The sequence below is a fragment of the Marmota monax genome, unplaced genomic scaffold (genome assembly GCF_021218885.2).
Source record: "Marmota monax isolate L192 unplaced genomic scaffold, Marmota_monax_Labrador192_F-V1.1 WCK01_AAM20220418_F8-fsc00051, whole genome shotgun sequence".
Lineage (NCBI taxonomy): Eukaryota > Metazoa > Chordata > Mammalia > Rodentia > Sciuridae > Marmota > Marmota monax.
In genome coordinates, this window is record NW_026695202.1 from 16800029 (window position 1) to 16821615 (window position 21587).

Below are 21587 nucleotides of genomic sequence, written 5' to 3' on the forward strand. Positions count from 1 at the left end.
GGGCGCGGCCCGGTTGGGCGGGGGACCTGGCCCACTCCCCGGCGGCCTCCCCACCGGACCTCCCCGGGGGCGGGGCCGAGGAAGCCGCGCGCAGAGAGGCGGAGCCGGGACCCCCGGCCTGGCTCTGCTCTTCGGGCGCGCGGGAGCGGTCCAAAGCCTCGCACCCCACCCTGGTAGGGCCGATCCACGGAGACCGTGGCCCCCAGTGCCGCGCGGGTTCGGCCCGGGGCGGACAGTGACGCAGGTGCCGGGAGCCCCCATTAAGAGCTGCGACTGCGGGGGAGGGGGGTCAGTTACACATTTACTACCGGGCGCGAACCGAGCCTGACATGCTTGACCCCCACACAAAGTTCTCTGCACTTTGAAACCCAGAGCGCGGCTAACCAGATTCAGTCCACTTGATTCAAGTGCAACATTGAAAAGAAAAGAAAATTAACCTGGGTTGCCGGTGGGGATTTGGAGGGGACAGCGGAGGCGAGCTTGTCGCATTCGCGCACTCGTCGTCCGGTCCCCAGGCCACCAGCTACTCCTGAAGCGCAGTGCTGGGGAATGAGGGCCCTGGAGGCCACTGGCGGCGGGCCACTTCCTGGCGGGGTGGGCAGGTGGAACAGCGACCACCCCCTGGCAGTCCCTGCGGAGCAGAGCCTGTGACAGCGTGAGACACACCGTCCCACTCCCGCAGGGAACGACGGGGAGGGAGCCTTAGATCTGCGACTCCCTGGGGGCGGCCGGATGAGAGGTGTAGGCTTTAGGGCTTGGCACCCCTCAGGGGCGGGCCTGTAGGACGTGGAGGAGGGGGGAGACCTCCCGCCTGGACCAGTTCCTGGGCCACAGCCCCAAGCTCAGCGTCCAAGACAGGGTCCCTTAGAGCCTGGGCCGGGTTTCTACATGTGTGTCTCCTCCGCTCCGCGAGTTTTACTCGTCGTTGGAAACGGTGGCGACCTAAGGTACGGTTACTTGGGAACCTTTTTAATTCAGGGAGTTTCCACTGGCAAGTCCTTCCCGGAAATGTGTGCGTGGAGGGAGGGAGAAAGGCCACCCCCTAATGTGACAGGTCCAGGACCCCCCCAGACTGCCCAGGGCCTGGACTTGGACTCCCATGGGGGGAGCTCGGGGTTCAGGTTGAGGAGGCAGTGTGGACCCCTGGCCTGGAGGCCAGGGAGGAACACTTGGGCTGGGTTGAAGGGGGTGGAGAGAGCGGAAAGTGGGAGAACCCGCAGGAGTGCATATTTTGTAATAGGGTTTCAAATAGGGTGGGGTGGGTTTAAATAAACAGAATTCAAATACAGCAAGTGGGTTCGGGTGTGGGCATGCTTTCTTTGGAACAGGACACCTGCAGACTGCAAGGTAACCACAGGGACAGCCCAGACACCGTTTCCTGGTCCTAGGGGCCAAACAGGAACACATGGCCAAACCTCACTTACAGGAGATCTGCAAAGGGTAGAGACAGAAGAGGATCCCATTCACACCCAGGTGCAGGCAAGCGTGGGGTCCACCATGTTAAGTCCACAGTTTTAAAGGGAGGAGGGGGTGCTATAGAAAGATGGGCTGCCGTGCTTGGTGGGGCTGCAAGGTGACCGGTGGCATCCACAGGACAGAAAGCTCAGTGACAGAGTGCCTCGTGTGTGCAAGGCCCTGGTTTCTCTCTTTCCTTTGTGTGGGTGTACAACTGGAGCTTGAACTCAGGGGTGTTTTACTACTTGCAAACTTTGATCCTCCTGCCTTAGCCTCCCAAATTGCTGGGATTACAGGCGTGCACCAGTGTGCCCAGCAAGTCCCTGATGTTGATCCCCAGTACAAAAAATAAAGTAAAATTACAAATCTGAAGTGGTTGGCATCGTTTGGACTAGCGTGAGCTTGGCGCAGGCCTACCTGCCCTCTCATTCTGCCTGAACGTGACCGTGGTGCTGGGTTCCCAGTGTTGGCAAAGGATGGGAGAGGCCCTGCATGAAGGGGTTGGCGCAGGCCTGGCTTGTGTGGACCCTAGCCTCTCCCCTCCCGCCATCTCTCTGCGGCTGTTACCCAGCACAGCAGCGAATTCCAAGTAAACAGCTCAGTCGTTTGCTCTCCTCGGGGAGCGAGCAGCAGGAGCTGTAGCGTTTATCCAGTGGCCCAAGTGGTCTGTGCTGGGCACGGGTCCAGTCCAACCAGCATGTGTACACAAAGTGGAGCTGAGGCCCACAGAGGGGAGGGGAAACATGGGGTTCCATGGAGGGACATGGCATGCGGAGTGGCCCCATCCAGCACAGGCCACCATTCTCCTTAGATGAGCCGTGGGGTGGCTCCAAGCAGGACATGCCCACCATCTCTAAGGACCAGGGCCCGCCCACTGACTCACTGACTCTCACTTAGGGACCCACACTAGGTTGAAGGGACTTTTTTGTCCTAGGGATTGAACTCAGGGTTGCTTTACCACTGAGCCACATCCCCAGCCTTTTTATTTTTTGATAGGGTCGCTCTAAGTTGCTTAGGACCTCACTACATTGCTTAGGGCCTTGCTTAGTTGCTGAGGCTGGCCTTGAACTTGAGATCCTCCTGCCTCAGCCTCCCAAGTCACTGGGATTAGAAGTGTGTGCCACCACCCCTGTGCCATGGTGTTTGATATGCCTGGAATCACTGCTGTCACCATTCCCAGGAGCTCAGGGAACTGGGTCTGATATTTCTATTTTGCAACCCGCCTGAAGTGTTTCACATGAACTCGAGTGTTTTTTAAAATAGAAACAGAAGCTGGATGGTGGCACAGGCCTGTAATCCCAGCAGCTCAGGAGGCTGAGGCAGGAGGATCAAGAGTCCAAAGTCAACCTCAGCAACAGCAAGGCGCTAAGCAACTCAGTGAGACCCTGTCTCTAAATAAAATACAAAATAGGGCTGGGGGTGTGGCTCAGTGGTTGAGTGCCCCTGAGTTCAATCCCCTATACTGCCCCCCCAAAAAAAATAGAATTCATTTTAATAATGCAGAAACTCTAGGTTATTAGTGTCTTATGTGAGCTAAGAGAACTTAGAGTGCTTTTCCTCAGGGGCTCAAACCAGAACCCCAGTGAGTCCTAGAATTGTTGGGTACACAGCACATTCCAGGGCCAGGCTTTAAACAGTGAGGAGCCCTAAGAAACCACCCGGCAGGGCAAGTCCAGGCGGGGCTCCACTCTGCCCCTTTTCGGAAGATCCCCAGGGAATAGAGGTGGCGGCCCCTCCCAGGCCCCCACCTTTGGTGGGCCTGGCTCATGGAAAATCATGAAGTTAAATCATGGAATAAAGCAGAGGCTTGAATTAATTAGGATGTTGATCCAAGCGAGGGGCCGGGGGATTTGGAGCCTCATCGAGTCCGTCTCCTGCATCAGCACCTCCCTGAGATACCAGGAGAGCACCATGACAAGAAAGGACAGTATTCTTCTGCTTGAAAGGTGCCAGAATCCATCCAGAAACAAATAATGCCGCAATTCCTGCCCCTGTGCAGAGTGTGGCCACCCTGGGCCCTGGAGAAGTCCCTCCCTGGGGCTCAGCTCCCTCAGGTGACTCTGAGATGCCAGCACCCAACCCACCTGTGCCCATCACTGGGGAAGTCTAAGCTCCAGGAGGCTTCTGGAAAGCTCCAGGACCCCTGCTGGCATGCACAGGAGCTGCCCCTTCAACCCTAGGCCCACCCGAAACGGGGTGAAGGCAGGTGATAGGTGCCGATCTCATGTTCAGAACTGCCCTCGTGCCTCTGTGGGCGGCCTGGGTGGGGAGGGAAGACAGGTGCCCCTCACCTGCACAGCACCCACCTTGCGCCCCTCGCCCCCACCAGCACCAAGCACCCAGTGCGCAAGGGGCCCATGTTGGGGCTACACTGACCCCTAGTGGCCAAACGCCATGTGTACCCCTGCAAGATTGCCCCAAAGTACCTACCCACCCCTGGCTGGTGGCAGAGACCCACCCGCAGCCCTGGCACTGAGAGCAGCACACCCTGTCAGTGTGGACTCTGAGCTCACCCGCTGCCCTGGGCAGTGCCAGCCACACGCCTCCTGAACACACTGCCCGTGTTCCTGCCCATGTGCTCAGCCCCTGGCTGTCTGTAGGGTGAGGGTGCCCGGTTCCACTGGGGACCTGGCAGCCAACCAAGACCAGGAGGGCACGGAGTTCACGGGGGCAGTGCGCTCCCAGCCCTCCCCAGGAGAACCAAATCCAACACAAACACCCGAGGGCTTGGCTGCCGCACTTGGGCCGCAGCTGGGTGGCCACAGAGCCAAGTGGAAACACCCAGGCTCCCCAAGGCCACCGTGCCCAACACGGTCCTTGTTCCCGCTGGTATTGCACGACCCCTTACACTATCATGCAGTCAGTGTAGGGCACTGCTGACCGATCACCCTCCCAACACTCATCCTCTTCCCTTTTTATATAAACCATGAACTCTACCCTTCCTAAAGGCCCAGCTCAGGGTTGTCAGGTAGATACACGAAGTTGTGCAACGATCACCATCAGATTCCAGAACGTTTTCATCACCCAAAAAGAAACCCAGAGTCATCCCCACCTCCTCAGCCCGCCCCCTCGGCCTCCAGAAACCACTGGTCCCCCTCTGCCTCTGTGGCTGCACCTCTTCCAGGAGTTTCAGAATCGCTGGCTCGTCCTCCGTGCCTGACTGCTTTCTAGCAGTGCCCTACTCCCAGGCCGCCGCTAGTGGGCATGAAATTATGCATCCCTCCTTTTCCGGGCTCAGTAATGTTCTGTGCTGTGGATACACCCTGGTTGGTTTATCCAGCCTCCAGTCAATGGGTTTTTGGCTTGATTCCCCCTTTTTGATTATTTTGAAAACCTCCCTTCCTTTTGGGTAGGGGAAAAGGCGAGACAAACTTGCACACGGAAAACTTTTTGAAATTTTTCTTTACTTTCATATTTTAGCATTGTAGCTACAACCGTGCTGTCATCAATGGCTTGCAGGGGACTTTCCCTGGGGACTTTCCTCGGACCTCACTGGGCACGGGGAGGGACGCTAAGGTTGTCCTGAGTCGGGATGACCAAGTGAGGCAGAGAGGCCAGGGGCCTTGCTTTCAGGCTGCTCCAGGCACATCCCGAGTCTTCTGGACAGGAGGACGGCCGCCCCACAGCCACGTGCCAAGCCACACCCCAGCAGCAGGCTCCCCCCTGGCCAGGGCCGTATCCTGCCTTCGCTGGGCGGCTCAGGGAGCCCTGGTGGCAAACTGGCCACAGCCCCTCAGCCTGGCTTCCACCACCACACACTGGCCTTCCCTCATTCACTGGATACTCATTCAGGACCAAGGTGCACACGGGCAGCACCAAGTCCTCCAGGGTTACTGTCCTGGGGGAGAACAGACACGGGTGAGGGGACACACCACAGAGAAGACAAGGAAGAGCCCAGGGAGAGCCTGGCATGGGGTGCTCCCCTGGAACACCAGGGCTTCGGGAGGCTGAGGCAGGAGGATCCAGGCCAGCCTCAGCAACTTGGCAAACTAGATAAAAAGGGCTGCAGAAGAGGCTCGGTGGTAAAGTGTCCCTGGGTTCAATGGTACCATGCAGAAGAGCACAGAGAGAGTGGCAGGACTGTGGGGTGGTGCTCTGAGAAGGCCTCTGGCCAGACCATGGAGGGGAGAGCCTGAGGGAGACAGCTGAGGAAGCACAGTCCTTGCAAAGGCCCTGGGGCAGGAGGAGTTTGGAACCGGGGTGCGTGCAGAGTGCTGTGTGAGGCCCCCAAGGACGTGATGGGAGGGCTGAGGACAGAGGGTAGCACTGAGGCCCGCGCCTCCAGACCAGCACCCTGGCTCCTGGAAGTGGCGGAGAGGCCAGGGAGCCATGCTCGTGCTGCCTCCTGGGGCTGACGAGCCATGAAGGGTGGAGGAATGGCTGCTTGGGGCTGGAGTTTGGGAGCAAGCCCGCGGGACCTGAGGGGGAGAAAGAAACAGACAGCAAGGGTCACCCTGTCTGGCAGCCTCGCAGGAGGCCTGGCGGCATGGCGAGTCCCGTCCCTTCCTCCACCTCCAGTGCTTCCGCAGGAAGCCTCCCCTTGGAACTGAGGGATTCAGATCAGGACCCACCTGGGGACCCAGTTAGGAGACCTACTGTGTGCGGCAGCCCAGGGGGGGCCGTGGGGGAGGCGGAGATGGAAAGGCCCCAGAGTCCCCCCAGCAGTCCCATCTGTGCGCCCCTCTTCTGGAGGGCTGTGCCCGCTCCTGGCTGACTTCTTACTCCATGTTCAGACCCTTCCTGGGTGTGGGGGCAGGGACAGGTGCTCGAGGGCAAGGAGGATTATCCCAGGGGCTCTACAGCGGTCAAGGGAGACCCCGAGACTCAGGCCAGGCGAAGACCTTTCCCAAATCTAGGGTCTCTTCAAATAATTAGAAAGAAGAAAGAAAACCGCGCAGCGCCCGGTCACAGTCGGCCAGCCAGTCCTGATGCTCCGCCTCCCCCTTTCCAAGAGTCCCCTCCCAGAGCCCTGGTGTCCAGCCCCAGGGGACAAGGCATGGAGCAGGGAGGCGAATGCCTTGAAGGGTTCGAGTCCAGGGAGCAGCTGCTGAGGAAGCCCAGGAGTCCCAGCCCCTGACACTCACACTCCCCCAGGGTCCAGCTGCCCTTCGAGGACGTGTCGGGGACGTGTCGGGGACGTGTCGGGGACAGAACACAGGCCTCCTGGCTCTGGTCACCCGGAGGGAGTGGGGGTGGGCATGGAACACCGTCCAGCAGGAGGGGCCTGACCCTGGGAGTGAAGGCGCTGGCCGCCTCTGTGCCCACCCCAGGGCCTGGGCGCGGGGCTCTTCTGAAGGAGGGAGCCCAAACTCCAGGGAGCGTGGGAACCTTGGACTTTCGATGGCAGGTGGGGGGAGGGAGGGCACCCAGGACCCGAGACCTGAGTGGCTTCCCAGGAGAGCAGCCTCAGAGCCACAGACGCCAAGATGGCTGGTTGCCAGAGTTGCGGGGGAGAAGGGCCCACGGAAGCCCTTCCACCAGGAGCCTCCCTTGCCGGTCAGCCTGAGGTGGCCTGAGGCCATCTGCCGCTGTGCAGGTGCTCCCCAGCCCCAGCGCTGGCCCCACCCCAGCTGAGGGGAGCCCGGCCGCCCTGCCGCAGAGGCAGGGCCTGCCAAGATCTGCAGCCTCCTAGGAGCCCAGCCCCTCCCTGATCAAAGGCAGGAAGATGGATGAGGGTTCTATAAATAGGCAGAGCCCTGGCTGGCCTCCGGGGACGAGGGCGTGTGTTGGGTGCTCTCTGGACCCAGGCTGATGTGGGCGCCTGCCACCACCTGCTTTGCAGGGACGTGGGGACCCCAGGGGGCTCTTGGCAGGGCACTGGCTCCCTACAAGTTCCAACTTCTGCCACAGTTGCTCCCTGGCTTCCGCACACAGCCCCCCGCCCCGGCCCCCAGCTCCCTGAGGCCGCACAGCGACGGGCTCCGCAGCTTCTGGCCTCTCAGGGCCGGCACTGCCTGTCTGCTGGTGCCTCTGTCCTGTCCTCCAAGGAGGGTGGGCCGGGCGGGGACCCTGGGCAGTGGTCAGGAGGCCTGGCGGTAGGCTGGGCAGATCCTTCTCCTCTCTGGGAGCCCGTGTCCCCCGGGAGGCGCGGTGCACTTGTTGCTGCTCCGATGTAACAAACCCCACGAGCTCAGTAGCTGACCCCTTAGAGATGGCCACCGTGGTCCTAGGTGGGCGGTCAGCCTCGTGGGCTTGCTGCAGAGGCTGAAGTCAGTCTTGGCAGGGCCACGTTCCTTCCTGGAGGTTCCCGGGGACCCTTGTCTTTTCCCCTTCTGGGGGCGCTGGGTCCCCCACTGTGTGGGAGCTGGTTCTGCTGAGAAGCCAGTGCACACGCCTCGGCCAGAGCAGGCGGCTGTGCTGTCATGGGAGGCAGGTGCCCGGGTTCATCCTCGTCACCCTGGCCCATCTTTTTTGGAGGAAACGGGGCCTTTGTTCCAGAGTGGAGGCTGGGAACGTTGCCAAGACTGGCTTTCTGCAGGGTTCCACTGGGACCCCCAGACCTCCACCAGGGTTCCTGAGTGACGCTCCCTGGAGGCCAGTGGGGAGAGGCTGCCTTGTTCCGTCGAGGCCACGCCCCGTGCTGGCCTCCTGTTTCTGAGTTCTGTTTCTGGGGGGAGGCAGACACACACAGACACTAGTGAAAATCTGGTGGGGTAAAACCAAGGCCTAGGGTGGCCTGGAGGGAAAGTGAGGTCTCCCTGATGAGGAGGGGGACAGCTGATAAAGCTTTCCAGGGTGACTGGGCTTGTAGGCAGGCAGGGGGGAGCGGGTGGGGAGGGGTATTGCTGAGGGAAATGGGCGAACAGGGCCTGGGGATGCCGCCGGGAGGCAGGGGCTGCAGGCGGAGCCCGCCTCTGCTGGGTGCCAGGCTGTAGAGGGCTCTGGCCGGTCAGCTGTGCAGTCAGGGCAGGGGGACGAGAGGAGAGCCAGTGTGGGCCGGGACCCACTGACCATGGACACAAACGCCCACCATGGGTGGTGCCCAGAGCACGGGCCCAGGAGGTGTTCTCCCCAGAAGATGTGGGGCTCAGAGTGGGCGGGTCAGGTGGACCTCTCAGAGGCTCATCCAGCAGATCCCGTGGGGGTCCTACTGGGGACCGTGGTCCTGAAGACCCGCTGTCTCACAGGCATCCGACCCCCACCTTGGTCTTGCTCCCTGGCCCCAGGGGGGCTGGGCAGTGAGGAGCCGCCGTGGGCAGCTGCCCTCGGCAGAAGCTTCCTGTCTCTGAGTTCCAGCTCTGCCACTGCAGCTGTGTCCCTGAGGAGCACAGGAGACTGTCTCTGTTCCCACCTGTGTGGACGAGGAGGGCACTGACCTGGATGGAAGCCTCTTATCATGGCGATACCACCAGGTGCAGAGCTCAGAGAGGCTGAGTGGCTTGCTGAGGGTCACACAGCAGGAACTGACTCAAGCCTCTTTCCCTGGCCACTCACCCCAGAGAACTTTGCAAATGCCCCCACTGGTGGCTTCTGCTGCCCAAGCCCACCCCTCGTCATTCCTACCTGTGCCAGGCTCCATCTTGGCCACCCTTTGTGTCCCTCTGGTCAGGAGTCTCGAATGGTTTCCTGTCAAGGTGGGGAATCTTCTGGTGAGCACAGCGGCTTCAAGCCCCCATCCCACCCCACTAGAGCCTATGGTGTGTCCATCTGTGCGCAGAGCAAGGATGAGCAGGGCAGAGCTGACCACCTCCCCCACGGGACCTGCGGCCACCACAGCCTGTGCGGACTCTGGCTGAGCCCAGAGGGCTGTGTGGCTCTCCTCTGGGCAGCGAGGCCAAGGCTGGGGGACCAGCGAGGCTGGCCCATCAGGACCTGTGGGAGCCGCATGGAACCAGGCCGGGCACCAGGGCAGCTGGGCAGCTGGGCTCAAGGGGCAGTAGGGCTGAGACCAGAGGGCCTGGAACTCTGCCTCCAGTGAGAGAAGGGGGGTGTCCCTGGGACAGTTCCACTCACGTACTGGGCCCAGGTCAGGATCCCCATGGAATCCAGGGCGCCCACCTAGAGCCTGAGAAGCAGCCCAGCAGTGACCCTGGGATATCCCCAGGGCAGTGACCAGGAGCAGTGGTGGGGACAGGATCCCAGGCTGAGTACCTGGCAGGATGGGGCAGGATGTAGCCCAGCAGCCCCGTCCAGCCCAGGAGGTCCTCGGGGGTCCCGACCAACCTCTGTCTCGGGGACACTTGCTGAACTCTCCGGGTGTTGAGTCGCTGTGACCAGCACAGTGTAGAGGAGGGAGAGTTCTGGGGGCTCCCGGTTCCAGAGGTCTCAGTCCAGGGACAGCGGGCTCCACTGCTCAGGCTCCAGGTGAGGCCGGACATCACGGAGGGAAGGTGTGGCCCAGGGAAGCTGCCCACGTGGGGATCAGGAAGCAGAGACTCCACTTTCCAGATACAATGCACACCCCCAAGGCACGTCCTCGGGGACCCTCCTCCAGCACACACCTGCCTCCAGCGACCCCTCGGTTATCGGGGGGTCAGCTCACTGACGGGTCAAGGCCCTCTCAACCTATCATTTCCCCTTCGAGCCCTCGCACATCATCCCGCACGTGAGCTTTTGGGGGACACCTCACATCCCACCGCCACACGGGTCTCCAGTGTGGTCAGGTCCACGTTGGGCAGGGCAGTTGGGTCAGTCCAAATGGCGGGCGGGGGCTTAAGGGATGGGCCCGGAGCTGGGCGTTCCAGCCTCAGGAAAGACACTGCACACTCAGGGCAGGGTAGGTGTTCCCACTGCCCACGTCCATCTGTCCTCACAATAGCCCTTGAGGGTCCACACCAGCTCCCCGCACCATGTGGCCCTGAGCAGAGGTCAGCCCAGAGGAGAGAGCAGTGGACGCTCCTGGGATGATCAGGTCAGGCCGTCTTCGGGGAGGAGGCAGCTGCCATGGGCACAGACATTCAGGTCCAAGCAAGGCTGGCCGGGGCCGGCTGGGTGTGGACAGAGTGGGGCTGTGTGCCCGAGATGGGAGGGGAGGGCGGGAGGGCTGCAGACCTCAGGAGCACAGATGGCCTGTCCCCTACACGCCACCACCTGCAGGGCGCCCGCACGTCCACCCGGTGCCCACCATTCTGCCCGCTCTGCAGCAGGCCAGTCCCTGGCCTCCCCCGGGTCCTCAGAAGTGCCGGGGGGATCACAGCAAGGGGTGCTGCTGCAGGGCCCAAAGCTGGCAGAGGCGTGCCTCAGCCTGAGAGCTGTCCCCAGCGCTGGCCGCAGAAAGGAGCCTCCTCTCTGAGTCCTGCCCGAGCCGAGCACGTCAGCACAAGGACCCCACGCCCGAGCCAGTGACAAGCTGACCCTGCTGGCAGCATGGTGAGCAGACGCCCTGAAACGCATCGGCTACCTGACCGTGGGCAGAGTCCACACGTGGACACCACCCCATTGCCCAGCTCAGAGGCCCCCCCTTCCAGAACACACTCAACTACCCAAAGACAGCGGAACCAGGGACACCGGCCGCCTGCATTTCCCTGGGCAACAAAGTGCCCAGCAGAGGGGAAGGGACAGGACCAAAAACGTCCCCCAACCTGCCTGTCCCCATAGGGAGCCCCCGGGGAGCCCCAGGAGTCTGCCTCAGAGCTCTGGGTGGGAGCAGTAAAAGGGTGACTTCCCTGAGACGCTGTTCCCTCTCCCAGCGTGAAGTTAGACAGTGAGACCCCATCCTACCTCAAACGGTCCCAGATCAAGAGCAGGCCCTGAGGGTCCACACCAGCTGGAAACCAGCAGAAGGAAATGGAGGGTCCCTTCTGGAGGTCAGTGACCCACTGAGGCCTTCAGGATTCTCACTGGTGAAGTGCAACCAAAAATGAACTTGCCATAAAAAGGAAAAGACCAGACTCAAAGAAACACGGCCCATGAGAGTCAACAGACATGGCGAACAGGTGTGGACCCCTGAGAATTCAGATGTTTGGATATTTGAAATAGAAAAGTAAAAGACAGAATTAGAAAGAAGATCAACCTGTGATCCCAGTGGCTTGGGAGGCTGAGGCAGGAGGATCGTGAGTTCAAAGCCAGCCTCAGCAAAAACGAGGCATTAAGAAACTCAGTGAGACCCTGTCTCTAAATAAAAAAATAAAAATAAAAATAAATAGAACTGGAGATGAGGCTTATTGGTCTCATCAGAGTGCCTCTGAGTTCAATCCCTGGTACCCCAAAAAAATAAATAAAATAAAAAGGGCTGGGGATGTGGCTCAGTGGTGAAGAAACTTTGGGTTCAATTCCCAGTTCAAAAAAGAAAAAGAAAGAAAAAAGATCAAAAAGAAGAGTCTGCTAAAGAAAGATCATATTTGAATAAGAACCACAGAGACTTTACAAATCAAAATTAAATGTTGAAACTATAAACTCCATGGATTAAACAGCTGAAGAGAGAATCAGTGAATTGGAGAAGAGATTTGAAGAATTTCCCTAGGGCGGAGCATAGAAAGAGAAGAGGAGAGAGGCAGGGAGGATAGAATGACAGTCTAGTGTGTGTCTAAACAGGATTACTAAGATCCCAGTCCCACATAGCAAGGCAGTCCTAGGAGGTGGGGAGGAGGGCCGGCTGGGTGGGCTGTTCCTAGCAGGGTGAACAGCACGTGCCAATGCCCTGAGAAAACCAAAGTGTGTCTACTGTGACCCTTGCTGTGTGCTGGCCTTTGCAGGCAACACTAGGGGGCGCCGTCCCTGCCCGTGAAGCAGTCATCTCCTGAGGAGCCAGCAAGGATGCCATGGCCAGCTGTGTGGCCAGCGATGACTGCCCCGTCATCCCATCCTCATGCCATGTAGCCCAGCAGAGCTAAACTCAGTCCTTCATGTTTTGGGGATAGACATGTGACCTGAACCAGCTCACCCACAGCCAGGGAGACCCAATTGTGAAACTCTGGTTAAAACTGTTGTACAGAGAACCTCAGGCTCTGCCACGGTTGCTAACAGGGGGGATGTTGGCCCAGACCTGCCATGAGGTAGAACTAAAGCAAAGAGATGCTGCCCCTTGGTCCTGTCTGGATCCAGCCACGCCTGAAGGATACCCTGGACTTGGCAGCTGTAAGAATTAATACACTTCCTTTTCTGCTTGGCTAGTCTGAAGTGGCTTTTGAGTCAGATGTAACTCCTCACTCTGTTCCCCAGGCTGGAGATTCTACAGGACCTCACCGCCCAGGGCTGGGGAGGCTTGCTGGAGAAGGAGATGGCTGGGTGGGGTCTTGGGACGGTTCCACGGCCAGCCAGGGAGACCGGTGTCCCGAGCAGGCTGCTGAGGGGCGGGCTGTCTTCCCGGGAGCTGGCGCGGCCTGCTGGCTGGGCACATCTCTGCCCAGGCAGGCCCGAGCTCCCAGGGCACCTCTCAAAGCAGCTTCTGATGGCCTCGGGCCTTGGTGGAGGCTGGAGACCTGGAGGGTGACATCTGAGGAGCATTATGTGGAGACGCAGGCCAGACCCTGAGGGACTTGCCTTGGAGGTCACGTTGGTGTCAGGACCCCAACCCCAGGATTCACGTGTTGGGGGTCACGAGGACCAGGCTGCTCCCTCCCTAGCCCTGCCTGGCCGTGGACCCCTGGGAAGCCATACCTGGCAGGTGCTTGCACAGGTCACCCAGCCCCTGGGCTCAGGTCCACTCTCAGCCGAGCCCTGGGTCCCTGCTGACTTAGTGCCACGGACCTTCAGACTCCTGCGGAGGTGCTGGGGCTGCACAGGCCGTCCAGTCACAGGCTGCTCTGTCCCCCTAGAGCAGGCCCATGCAGCAGTAGCACCTTGGACACCTCTGAGGGGGCCCCCTGACCACAGGTCAGCTCTGGGGCGCTGCCTGGCTGACACTGGGCCCTCTGGGCCTCTGGCCTTCTTGACCCATTTCTCTGGCCTCTGAGGTTCAAGAGCTGGAGAGTGGCAAAGCGTCTGGCCAGCGAGACACAGGGCAGGTCTGCTGGGGGCCCAGGTGAAGCAGACGCTGGAGCAGCGGCTCTCCTCTCCCACTGGACACTGCCCCCCAGAGTGTGAAGTGCCGGGCGCATCTGCCCTGGGATGATGAGGCCGGGAGCGGCCTCATGCGCCAGGCATGGCTCTGGGGGTGTCACAGAGACCCGAGTCAGGGGTGGGGCTTTCCTCACGGGCTCTGGAAACCCGCCAGGGGGAGGGGTGTCCTGCCCCGAGGGAGGATGGAGCCGGATGCACACTGCGGTCTGGATCCGTGCTCTTGCGTCGATCACCACCGCGTGCGGCCTCCAAGGCCCCTGGGAGGCCCCGGGGGGCTGCTGCCCCCCATCGCCAGGCCCAGGCTCTCGGTGGCCATTCCTCCCCGGCCACCCTGAAGCCTCCCAGCTCCTGAGCCTCTAGCCCACGGCTGGGCCTTCGCACGTGCTTTTCCTGCTGCTTGGAACACCCTCTCGTGAGACCAGTTGTCTTGTGGTGGGTCTCAGTACAAATGTCCCCTCCCCGAGGGACCTGTGTGGGTGGGCCGGAGGGAGGTTTCACTGATGTGTTTTGTGCCTTGTGAGCTTTGAACCACCCGCCTGCTCAGCTCAGGGTGGGATCCCAGGGGCCAGTGGCCTAAGCAACAGCATTGATGTGTCACGGCTCTGGAGGCTGAAGTTCCAGTGCTGGCCACTGTGGCTCTTGGCAAGGACCCTCCCTGGGGGAGACGGGAGACTCCAGCTGTGACGTCCCTTCTAGCTGTCCCTGTGTGTGCCCGCAGGAGGGGATGAGCCCTCCGGCTTCCTCTTGCCACAGGCCATGACCCTCGCAACCATCGCACCCAGTCGCCTCCCAGTCCCCATCTCCAATGCCACCACGTCCTCAGCTAGGGCTGCCACCTAGAGATGGGGGCGGACGCAGCATGTCATCCTGGACACCTCCCCCCAAAATAAATAGAATTGTAAGAACATTAAAAAGGCGCACCGACTCACCCGGAACACAACGTCACCTCCCACTGCCGAGGACACGAGGGGTCAGTCCTCCTGCACTGTTGGCGGGACCTAAGACCCCCACCCACGGCGGAAAGCTGCCCAACATCTCCTCAGAACGCTAAATGGAGCGTGACCACGTGGCCAGCAGCTTCGCTCCTAGAGTGGACCCTGAGGAATCAACCTCACGGCTGCATGTGCCCAGCAACCAAAGGGTGGGAGCAGCAGACGTTCACTGACAGACGGACAGATGGACAAGATGTGGTCCTTCCATCCAGGGGACCGCCCAGCCACGAAGGGAAGGAAATACTGAACCGCGCGAGCGGCTGGGCGGAAAGGTGAGCGGGGCACCGTCCCTGTCCTGGGCCGCCGTCCAGCTCACGGAGACAGGAAGCCGACGGGGTCGCCAGGGGCCGGCCGGAGAAGGCAGTGTTTCCTGGGTGCGGGCTTCCGGGGGCTTCCGTTCTGCAAGGTGCAAAGCGTTCCGGGTGGGGCTGGGCTGGGCTGGGGCCCAGCGGTAGAGCCCGGCACGTGCGAGGCCCCGGGTTCGATCCTCAGCACCACATAGAAATAAATGAAACCCAGGCATGTGTCCAACTACAGCTAAAACATAGCTAACTATTAAAATAAAGCGTTCTGGGTGGACACTGGGTCCTAGTGGGCTTCACGTTACCTTCAGTGGCTAAGACGGCCAAGTTCACGCTGCGTGTACATCACCAAGATCCAAAGAGGTCTGCGCTGTGGGAACAGTGGAGTCAACTTCTCATGGTGCTTTTATATATATGTGATTTTTTTTTTCCCTAAATGGAGAGAAGCCACCATCCTGACCTCCTTCCCAGGGCCTGGGAAAGGAAGGGACAGTCCCAGAGCGGAGTCCCGGTGGGCGTGGTCAGTCACCCACAGCGGCCAGTCGTACGGATGGCAGGTGACCTGGACAGGATGCGGTCAGAAGGGCTCCGTAGCCTCCTCCTAGAGCCCACGGCCTCAGTCTGGCCCTGAGGAAAACAGGGCACAGATGGCAACGGAGGGACATTTATAAAATCCTGTCACTCCTCAAAACTTTCAGGATCATCAAAATCAGAACAGAGTCTGAGACAGTGTCCCAGCCAGGAGGAGTCCAGGGAGCTGTGACGACTGGATGGCCCGTGGGACCCCGGGACAGCAGAGCGTGCGGGGTAGAGACCGAGGAGGGTGAGTGAAGAGGGGGTCACCGCCTGTAACAAATGGGCCACAGCGATGGAGGGGGCTACAGGGCACCGTGGTGAGATGTGAGGTGTCCCAACGGCTCACGTGGGGGGGCCGGGGCTGGGGTCAGCGGTAGAGCACTCGCCCAGACGTGGAAGGCCCTGGGTTCCATCCTCAGCACCACAGAGACATAAATGAGTCAAATAAAGGTGTAGAGAAAGAACAGAGCTCATGGGTGCCAAGGGAAGGAGGGTCAGAGGTGAAGTGGCTGATGACGGGAGCCGTGCCCTGCCAGGGCACTGACCCCGGACAGGGACAGCCTGGGCGGAGCAGGCAGCTGGGTGTGGCTGGAGCAGGTGGGTCCCTGGGGCCTTGCTCCTTGGTCGCAGGCTCTCTCTGCTTCCTGGTAGCCGAGTCCGGAGCCACTGTCCCCACCACACTCCACCATGATGTTCTGCCTCACCTTGGGCCAGAGCAACGGAGCTGGCCGCCTAAGGACTGAGACGCTGGGACCATGAGCCCCAAGTTAACCTCTCCTCCTCCACTTGCTCTTGTCAGTCTTTTGGTCACAGCAGTGGGTCAGCTGACGGAGACACAGGGGAACTAGGCGTGGGCATAAGGGCACAAAGTAAAGAGTCCACGAGACAGACAACAGTGGCTGGCCCCAGAGGCCTTCCCCACAGGAGGTGCCCCTTGCTCACTCCCTCCAGGGCTTGGCCCCTGGGCTGCAGTGGCTTCTCTCCTGGTTCACGGGGGCTGGCACGGTGCCCGCACCCAGGAGGGAGGAGGCGGGTGCTGCAGTGGGGCTGTGTGAGCAAGCTGTGGCAGTCCCCGGGGGCGTAGGGGACACTTCCTGGGAGTGGCTGCCAACCGGACCCCTCACCCCACCATCTCTGGGAGGCCGTGGCCTCTGTCGGAGCAGGCCTTCCCAGGCAGTCCCCCCGGGTCCCTCCACCCAGCCTGCCCTCTGCGGGCCAAGTGGGGACAGAGTGATTTTCCTGCCCTGACCTTTGAGGGCCCCGCTGGGGTCGGTGGTGGGTGCTCCTGAGGCCAGAGAGCACAGCTGTCCCTGTGAGCCCTGCACCCTGTGATCATGGGAGCCCCTAACGGGCAGAGAGGTCAGCAGAGGGAACCCAAGGACACAGACCGCCCCGCCAAGCCCCCTTGCTTCCCTGAGTCAAGCCCACACTGACCCCTGGATTACAGGTGGACCCCAGCTTGGCTGAGGGACAACTTTTCGACTTCATGACGGTGGGAAAGCAACACACACTCAGCAGAAACTGTGCTTTGTGTCCTGACCTCGGTCCTTTCCTGGGCTAGCAATTCTGCGCCGGGCAACCTGGTGAGGGCGGCTCGCGGTCAGCCCTGCCATCCCAGGGGAAGCCGGGATGCTCCCCAGCGAGTGGCGTGGCTGAGCCGGGCGCTCAGCGGGTCGGGGTCTGGGGGTGCTCAGGGCGTCTTCCCCAGACAACGTTTCCGAGTTGTGGTGGGTTTATTGCATGTGGCCCCAACACCTGCAGCATGGAGCGGATCCAGGTGGCGGTGAATCCGCGAAGGTTCAGTGTGCAGGCCAGAGACAGGGCTGCCCTGTGGAGACAGCACAGCGATGCTCCCACCCAAGATGACCCGCCCTGCCACGAGGCCGTCCCTTCACACACAGCGCCACCAACGGGCTCCATTCCCCATGGGCCTCCGCGGGTCTCTGAGGCCTCCCTTGACCACGTGTCCTCTCCAGCTTCTTGCTCTAACCTTTGCTTGTTTTTAAGAGACTGCGCTGTGAGTGTTGGCTGTGTGCCCGCTGTGGACCCAAGGGACACCACGTCACTCTGTTCCCCTTTGCTGCTGAGTGGCCATCAGCACTAAGGTGGTCCTGTCCCATGGATCTTCCTGTGAGAATCCTCCTTACTGTCCAGCCCTGGGCACCAGCCATGGTGGCAATGGCACAGGTGGAATGTGGCCTGGTGATGAGGATGCGTCTTGTTCTGATGGGTCTTACATGTGAGTAGCTGGGGGGACAGTGGCTGCCGTGCTGGGCAGGGCCCTTTCCAGTCTTGTCAGATTCAGGTTCAGTGCCAATTGCCTGGACGCCTCCTGGGTGTGGTGGGCCTTCCGCTGGAGTGGCCACGTGCTGCAGGGTTAGGATAAACGGATGGTCATGGCCGCGGTCCCCTAAGCCACAAGGAGGTGCACACTGGAGATATCCAAGTTCCAGGGTCCCCTCTTCACTCATCAGCTGAACGCGATTAGGAGAGACTTCCCCTCCTTGACTCTTTGTCGCCCTGAGTTCCAGCCACCTAGGAAAGGGGGAGAAATGCCTGATCTCCTCACTTTATGACAAGCTGCGTTCCTCCTGTGACTGTGATCTTTCCCGCAGCGTCTTGACCTCATGGGTTTCAACCTGTGCCTGGCCCTGGTTGTGGTTTGCAGATTCCCACAGCAAAAGCTCCAGAAAGAGATTTTCCACGTCCTGGCAGCATCTGCAGCCTTAACATGGACGGCTGGGCCTAGGATTCTGGTCTGTGTTCTCCGCGAGTCTCTGTGCCGAATGTTGCCGACACGCTGGGTCAAGCACTCTGCATTGAAAGTTCAAGGCCCAATATTCTGGTCTAATATGCTGGTCCAATGTTCTGTGTCTCATGCTCTGGGTGTGATATGTCTACTTTCTGGGTCTGGAGTTCTGGGTCTGGAGTTCTGGGTCTGGAGTTCTGGGTCTGATGTTCTGGGTCTGGAGTTCTGGGTCTGATGTTCTGGGTCTGGAGTTCTGGGTCTGATGTTCTGGGTCTGGAGTTCTGGGTCTGATGTTCTGGGTCTGGAGTTCTGGGTCTGATGTTCTGGGTCTGGAGTTCTGGGTCTGATGTTCTGGGTCTGGAGTTCTGGGTCTGATGTTCTGGGTCTGGAGTTCTGGGTCTGATGTTCTGGGTCTGGAGTTCTGGGTCTGATGTTCTGGGTCTGGAGTTCTGGGTCTGATGTTCTGGGTCTGGAGTTCTGGGTCTGATGTTCTGGGTCTGGAGTTCTGGGTCTGATGTTCTGGGTCTGATGTTCTGGGTCTGGAGTTCTGGGTCTGATGTTCTGGGTCTGGAGTTCTGGGTCTGATGTTCTGGGTCTGATGTTCTGGGTCTGGAGTTCTGGGTCTGATGTTCTGGGTCTGGAGTTCTGGGTCTGATACTCTGGGTCTTGTGTTCTGGGTCTCATGCTCTCTCTCCCAGCATGGGCTGGTGCAGGGAAATGCAGCCTAGCGACCCTGTCTCAACCTTCGACCTCTCTTTGGTGTCCCGACCTCTTGCTTGGTTGTCTGAGGGCTTCTCTTCTCTGTGCAGCCTGACAGCTCCTGGTGCATCAGCTCGGCTCCCAGTGGCTGTCCTGGTCTCTAGGTCGCTGGTTTTACCCTCCGGGAGCTTCTCCTGCGTGGTGGTTTGCCTGTGGACACGGATCTGTCTTCTTCTCCAGGGACTTCTCTGGTCAGGTGTGCCTTAGGCCTTCGGGTCTGTCTTGCACTTCTCCCACTCTCTCCCATCCCTTTCGGGTCTTTCTCGTTTCTTGGTGATGAAGGAGGCCTGCTCCTTCTGCCTTCTGTTCTCTCAGGTTGACCCACTGTGTTTACACCTGTGCTGCCTTTAGTCTTATCACATCTCTGGATCCTTTCATCCAGAGCTGGGGATTGACCCAGGGCCTCACTCGTCTGAGGAAGCACTTGACTATTGAACGGCCTCACCCGAGCCCTTTCAATTCTTTGTCTTCAGGCAGGTTCTTGATGAACTGCCCAGGCTGGCCTCAGACGTGGGACCGTCCTTCCTTGCGCTCCCCCACCCAGCCCCCTTCCTTTGACCCAGTGTCCCTGTCCACTCGAGGTGGGCTCTGTGCCGAGGGTTTATCCTCAGAGCAGGGGTGTGTAATCAGGAAGGTGCCTTGTTTTAGAGTCCTCCAGGCCCAGGCCCCCAGACCAACTGTCCTGCCAGATCTGTGGCCCCCTTGCACCATTCCAGTTTGGAGGCCCCAAGGTCCCCACAGTCTTTGCTGCTCTCAGAAGGAACAGGAGCTTTCCAGGAGGACCAGTGCATGGTGCCCAGGACATCCAGGACCTCAGGGCTGGCCAACCAGTTGCTTGCTCTGCCACCCACCCCATTCTGTCCCTCACGCTGTCCCTGCCTGCTGTCCCATCCTTCGGGCACTGGTTGGGCAGTTGTCTTGGTCCATTTTCTGTTGTTAAAACTGGAACCACAGGCTGAGTAATGAGAAGGAGGTGGCCCTCCGTGCGCAACTATGGAGCAGGCGAGGGCAGGAGGAAGGACGCAGCTGACCACCAGAGAAGGGAAACTGAGGCTCAGAGAGGTGCAGGGACTTGCCATGGTCACACAGCAGGTAAGACCCAGAGCTTAGACTAGAACCCAGGCCAGCAGTCTGTCCCAAAGGGGACAAAGTAGGCCCTGTGGTCTCAGGTGGCACCCGCCACTTGCCACTGTTGCAAGGAGGCGGGCGGGGCTGCCCTGGGCGCAGCTGTGGGCCCTATGCTGCATCCTCGCCTGCGGCCACGAGGTGGCACACTCATAGGGTCGAGTTGACGTGGCCTCTCCCACCCCTGGCCTCTCCCTGGGGCTTGAAGAAGCCCTTCGTTCCGACAGGGCTTGTGACCTGTGACCTGCGGGGCACTGTCCCTGAGGGTGCACGTGGCAGAGCCTTTGTCTCCCAGTGTCCACGCGGGCCCACCTGGACATTTCTGTGATGCCACTGTAACCCAGGGTAGGGGTGGACCTCCCGGGCTGCTTCAGGTTTTCCTGAAAAGCAGTGAAGCCGGAGGGGGGTGGGGGGAGGAGGAGTTACCCACCCCCCATGGCGTTTCTAAGTCTATCAAATGTGCGAATGAGCTTTCTGGACTGGACGTCTTCTGGCCACTCACTGGTCCCACGCTTACTGCCCACTGTGGCCAAGCCTCCAGGCACTGCCACACAGCACTTGCTGATCTGCAGGAACACAGGCCCCTCCGACCGGTCAGACCCTCCTGGCAGAGCAGGCTGCATGCCTCACCTGCCCTGTGGGCTGCTGGCCTCCTCACACAGCCTCGGCCATGCCCCCTCACCTTACAGACGGGAAGCTGAGGCCCCGGCAGCTAAGTGGTGTGCCCAAGGACCTGCAGCCACCACCACAGCCCAGTCCTGCCGCTGCAAAGGCAAACAGCAGGCAAGGTGGTCCTGACCCTCACCGAGCAGCAGCACCCTCCTGGTCCACTGGGCTGGTGCAGCGGTCACACGGCTTGGACCGCCAGTGGTGTACACCTGCATCTCAGCTACTTGAGGCTAAGGCAGGGGATTGAATGTTCAAGGCCAGCCTGGGCAACATCGCCAGACCCAGTCTCAAAATAAAATTAAAAGATTAAAGGCCTGGGGGTAGAGCTCAGGGGTAGAGCGCCCCTGGGTTCAATTCCTGGTACTGGGGGGGGGGGGATAAAAACCAGCCTGGGGCTGGGGTTGTGGCTCAGAGATAGAACACTCACCTAGCATGTGTGAGGCCCTGGGTTCGATCCTTAGCACCTCATAAAGTAAGATAAAGACACGGTTCCACCTGTAACTAAAACATAAATATGAAAAAAACCAGCCCGGACCAGCAGCTGGCAGGAGAGAGCTGTTCCCCAAGAGAGAGATTCAAGGACAGGGCTGCAGCTTTGAATTGGGTCCACGTCCAAAGGGCAGGGTGGCGTGGCTCTGGCCAGAGCCAGGTGGGGGAGAAAGCCACCGTGGCAGTGGACTCTGGCTGGGAGGGACCTGTGGACAGACTGGCTCTTCTGAGGCAGCCAGGGAGGGGCAGAGTGGCCCTAAGGGAGCCTGGCAGAGACAGGCCTGGAGCAGTGGGGTCCGGAGGGCACTCCAGGCTGTGGCCTCAGGCTGGGCAAAAGGCAGCAGCTGGAAGCAGCCCTGGGGCACCTGCACATGGGAGTGGGGGCAGCTGGGGCAGTAAGTGCTGGGACCAGCAGGGAGAGGTGGCCGGCGAGCCCTGCCCACAGTGTGCGGAACACCCAAGGGCGGGGCAGAGCTGCTAATGCAAGCTATTACAGACTTGGTGGCTTCGAGGACACAGGTCTTCTCTTAT

General features: G+C 60.2%; 1 protein-coding gene and 1 long non-coding RNA gene across 13 annotated transcripts; one reads left to right on the top strand and one right to left on the bottom strand.

Moving 5' to 3' along the window:
* The first annotated feature begins 50 nt into the window (after positions 1-50).
* On the top strand, positions 51-1823 carry LOC124082930 (uncharacterized). Its single transcript, XR_006848549.2, has 2 exons — positions 51-947; positions 1329-1823. It is a non-coding gene; the product is annotated as an uncharacterized LOC124082930 (long non-coding RNA).
* Positions 1824-4840: 3017 nt separating this feature from the next.
* LOC124082932 (uncharacterized) lies at positions 4841-21301 on the bottom strand. Of its 12 annotated transcripts, XM_046429470.2 has the most exons (5): positions 20995-21291; positions 9547-9801; positions 8959-9021; positions 8598-8746; positions 4841-8062 (listed from the first exon to the last, which is right to left on the bottom strand). In XM_046429470.2, the coding sequence occupies exons 2-5, from the start codon at positions 9771-9773 to the stop codon at positions 7848-7850; spliced, it is 654 nt and encodes a 217-aa protein (XP_046285426.1). In that variant the 5' UTR covers positions 9774-9801; positions 20995-21291; the 3' UTR covers positions 4841-7847. The 12 variants fall into 12 exon arrangements, 2 of the variants coding, with proteins under 2 accessions (XP_046285426.1, XP_046285427.1); XR_006848551.2 differs by adding an exon at positions 14995-15316 and having other exon boundaries at positions 4841-9021; positions 9547-14786; positions 20995-21301; XR_006848554.2 differs by adding an exon at positions 14995-15059 and having other exon boundaries at positions 4841-9021; positions 9547-14786; positions 20995-21299.
* Between the last annotated feature and the right edge of the window lie 286 nt (positions 21302-21587).

What these genes read in the sequence shown, in the direction of transcription:
- LOC124082932 (XM_046429470.2), bottom strand. Translation starts at nt 9,773, where the DNA reads ATGTCCGGCCTCACCTGGAGCCTGAGCAGTGGAGCCCGCTGTCCCTGG. An exon ending in ATCCTGCCCCATCCTGCCAG is followed by an intron (nt 9,022 to 9,546) that starts GTACTCAGCCTG and finishes CCACCTTGACAG; the next exon opens with GAAACCATTCGAGACTCCTG. An exon ending in GGCCAGGGAGCAAGACCAAG is followed by an intron (nt 8,063 to 8,597) that starts GTGGGGGTCGGA and finishes GCCTCCCCCCAG; the next exon opens with AAACAGAACTCAGAAACAGG.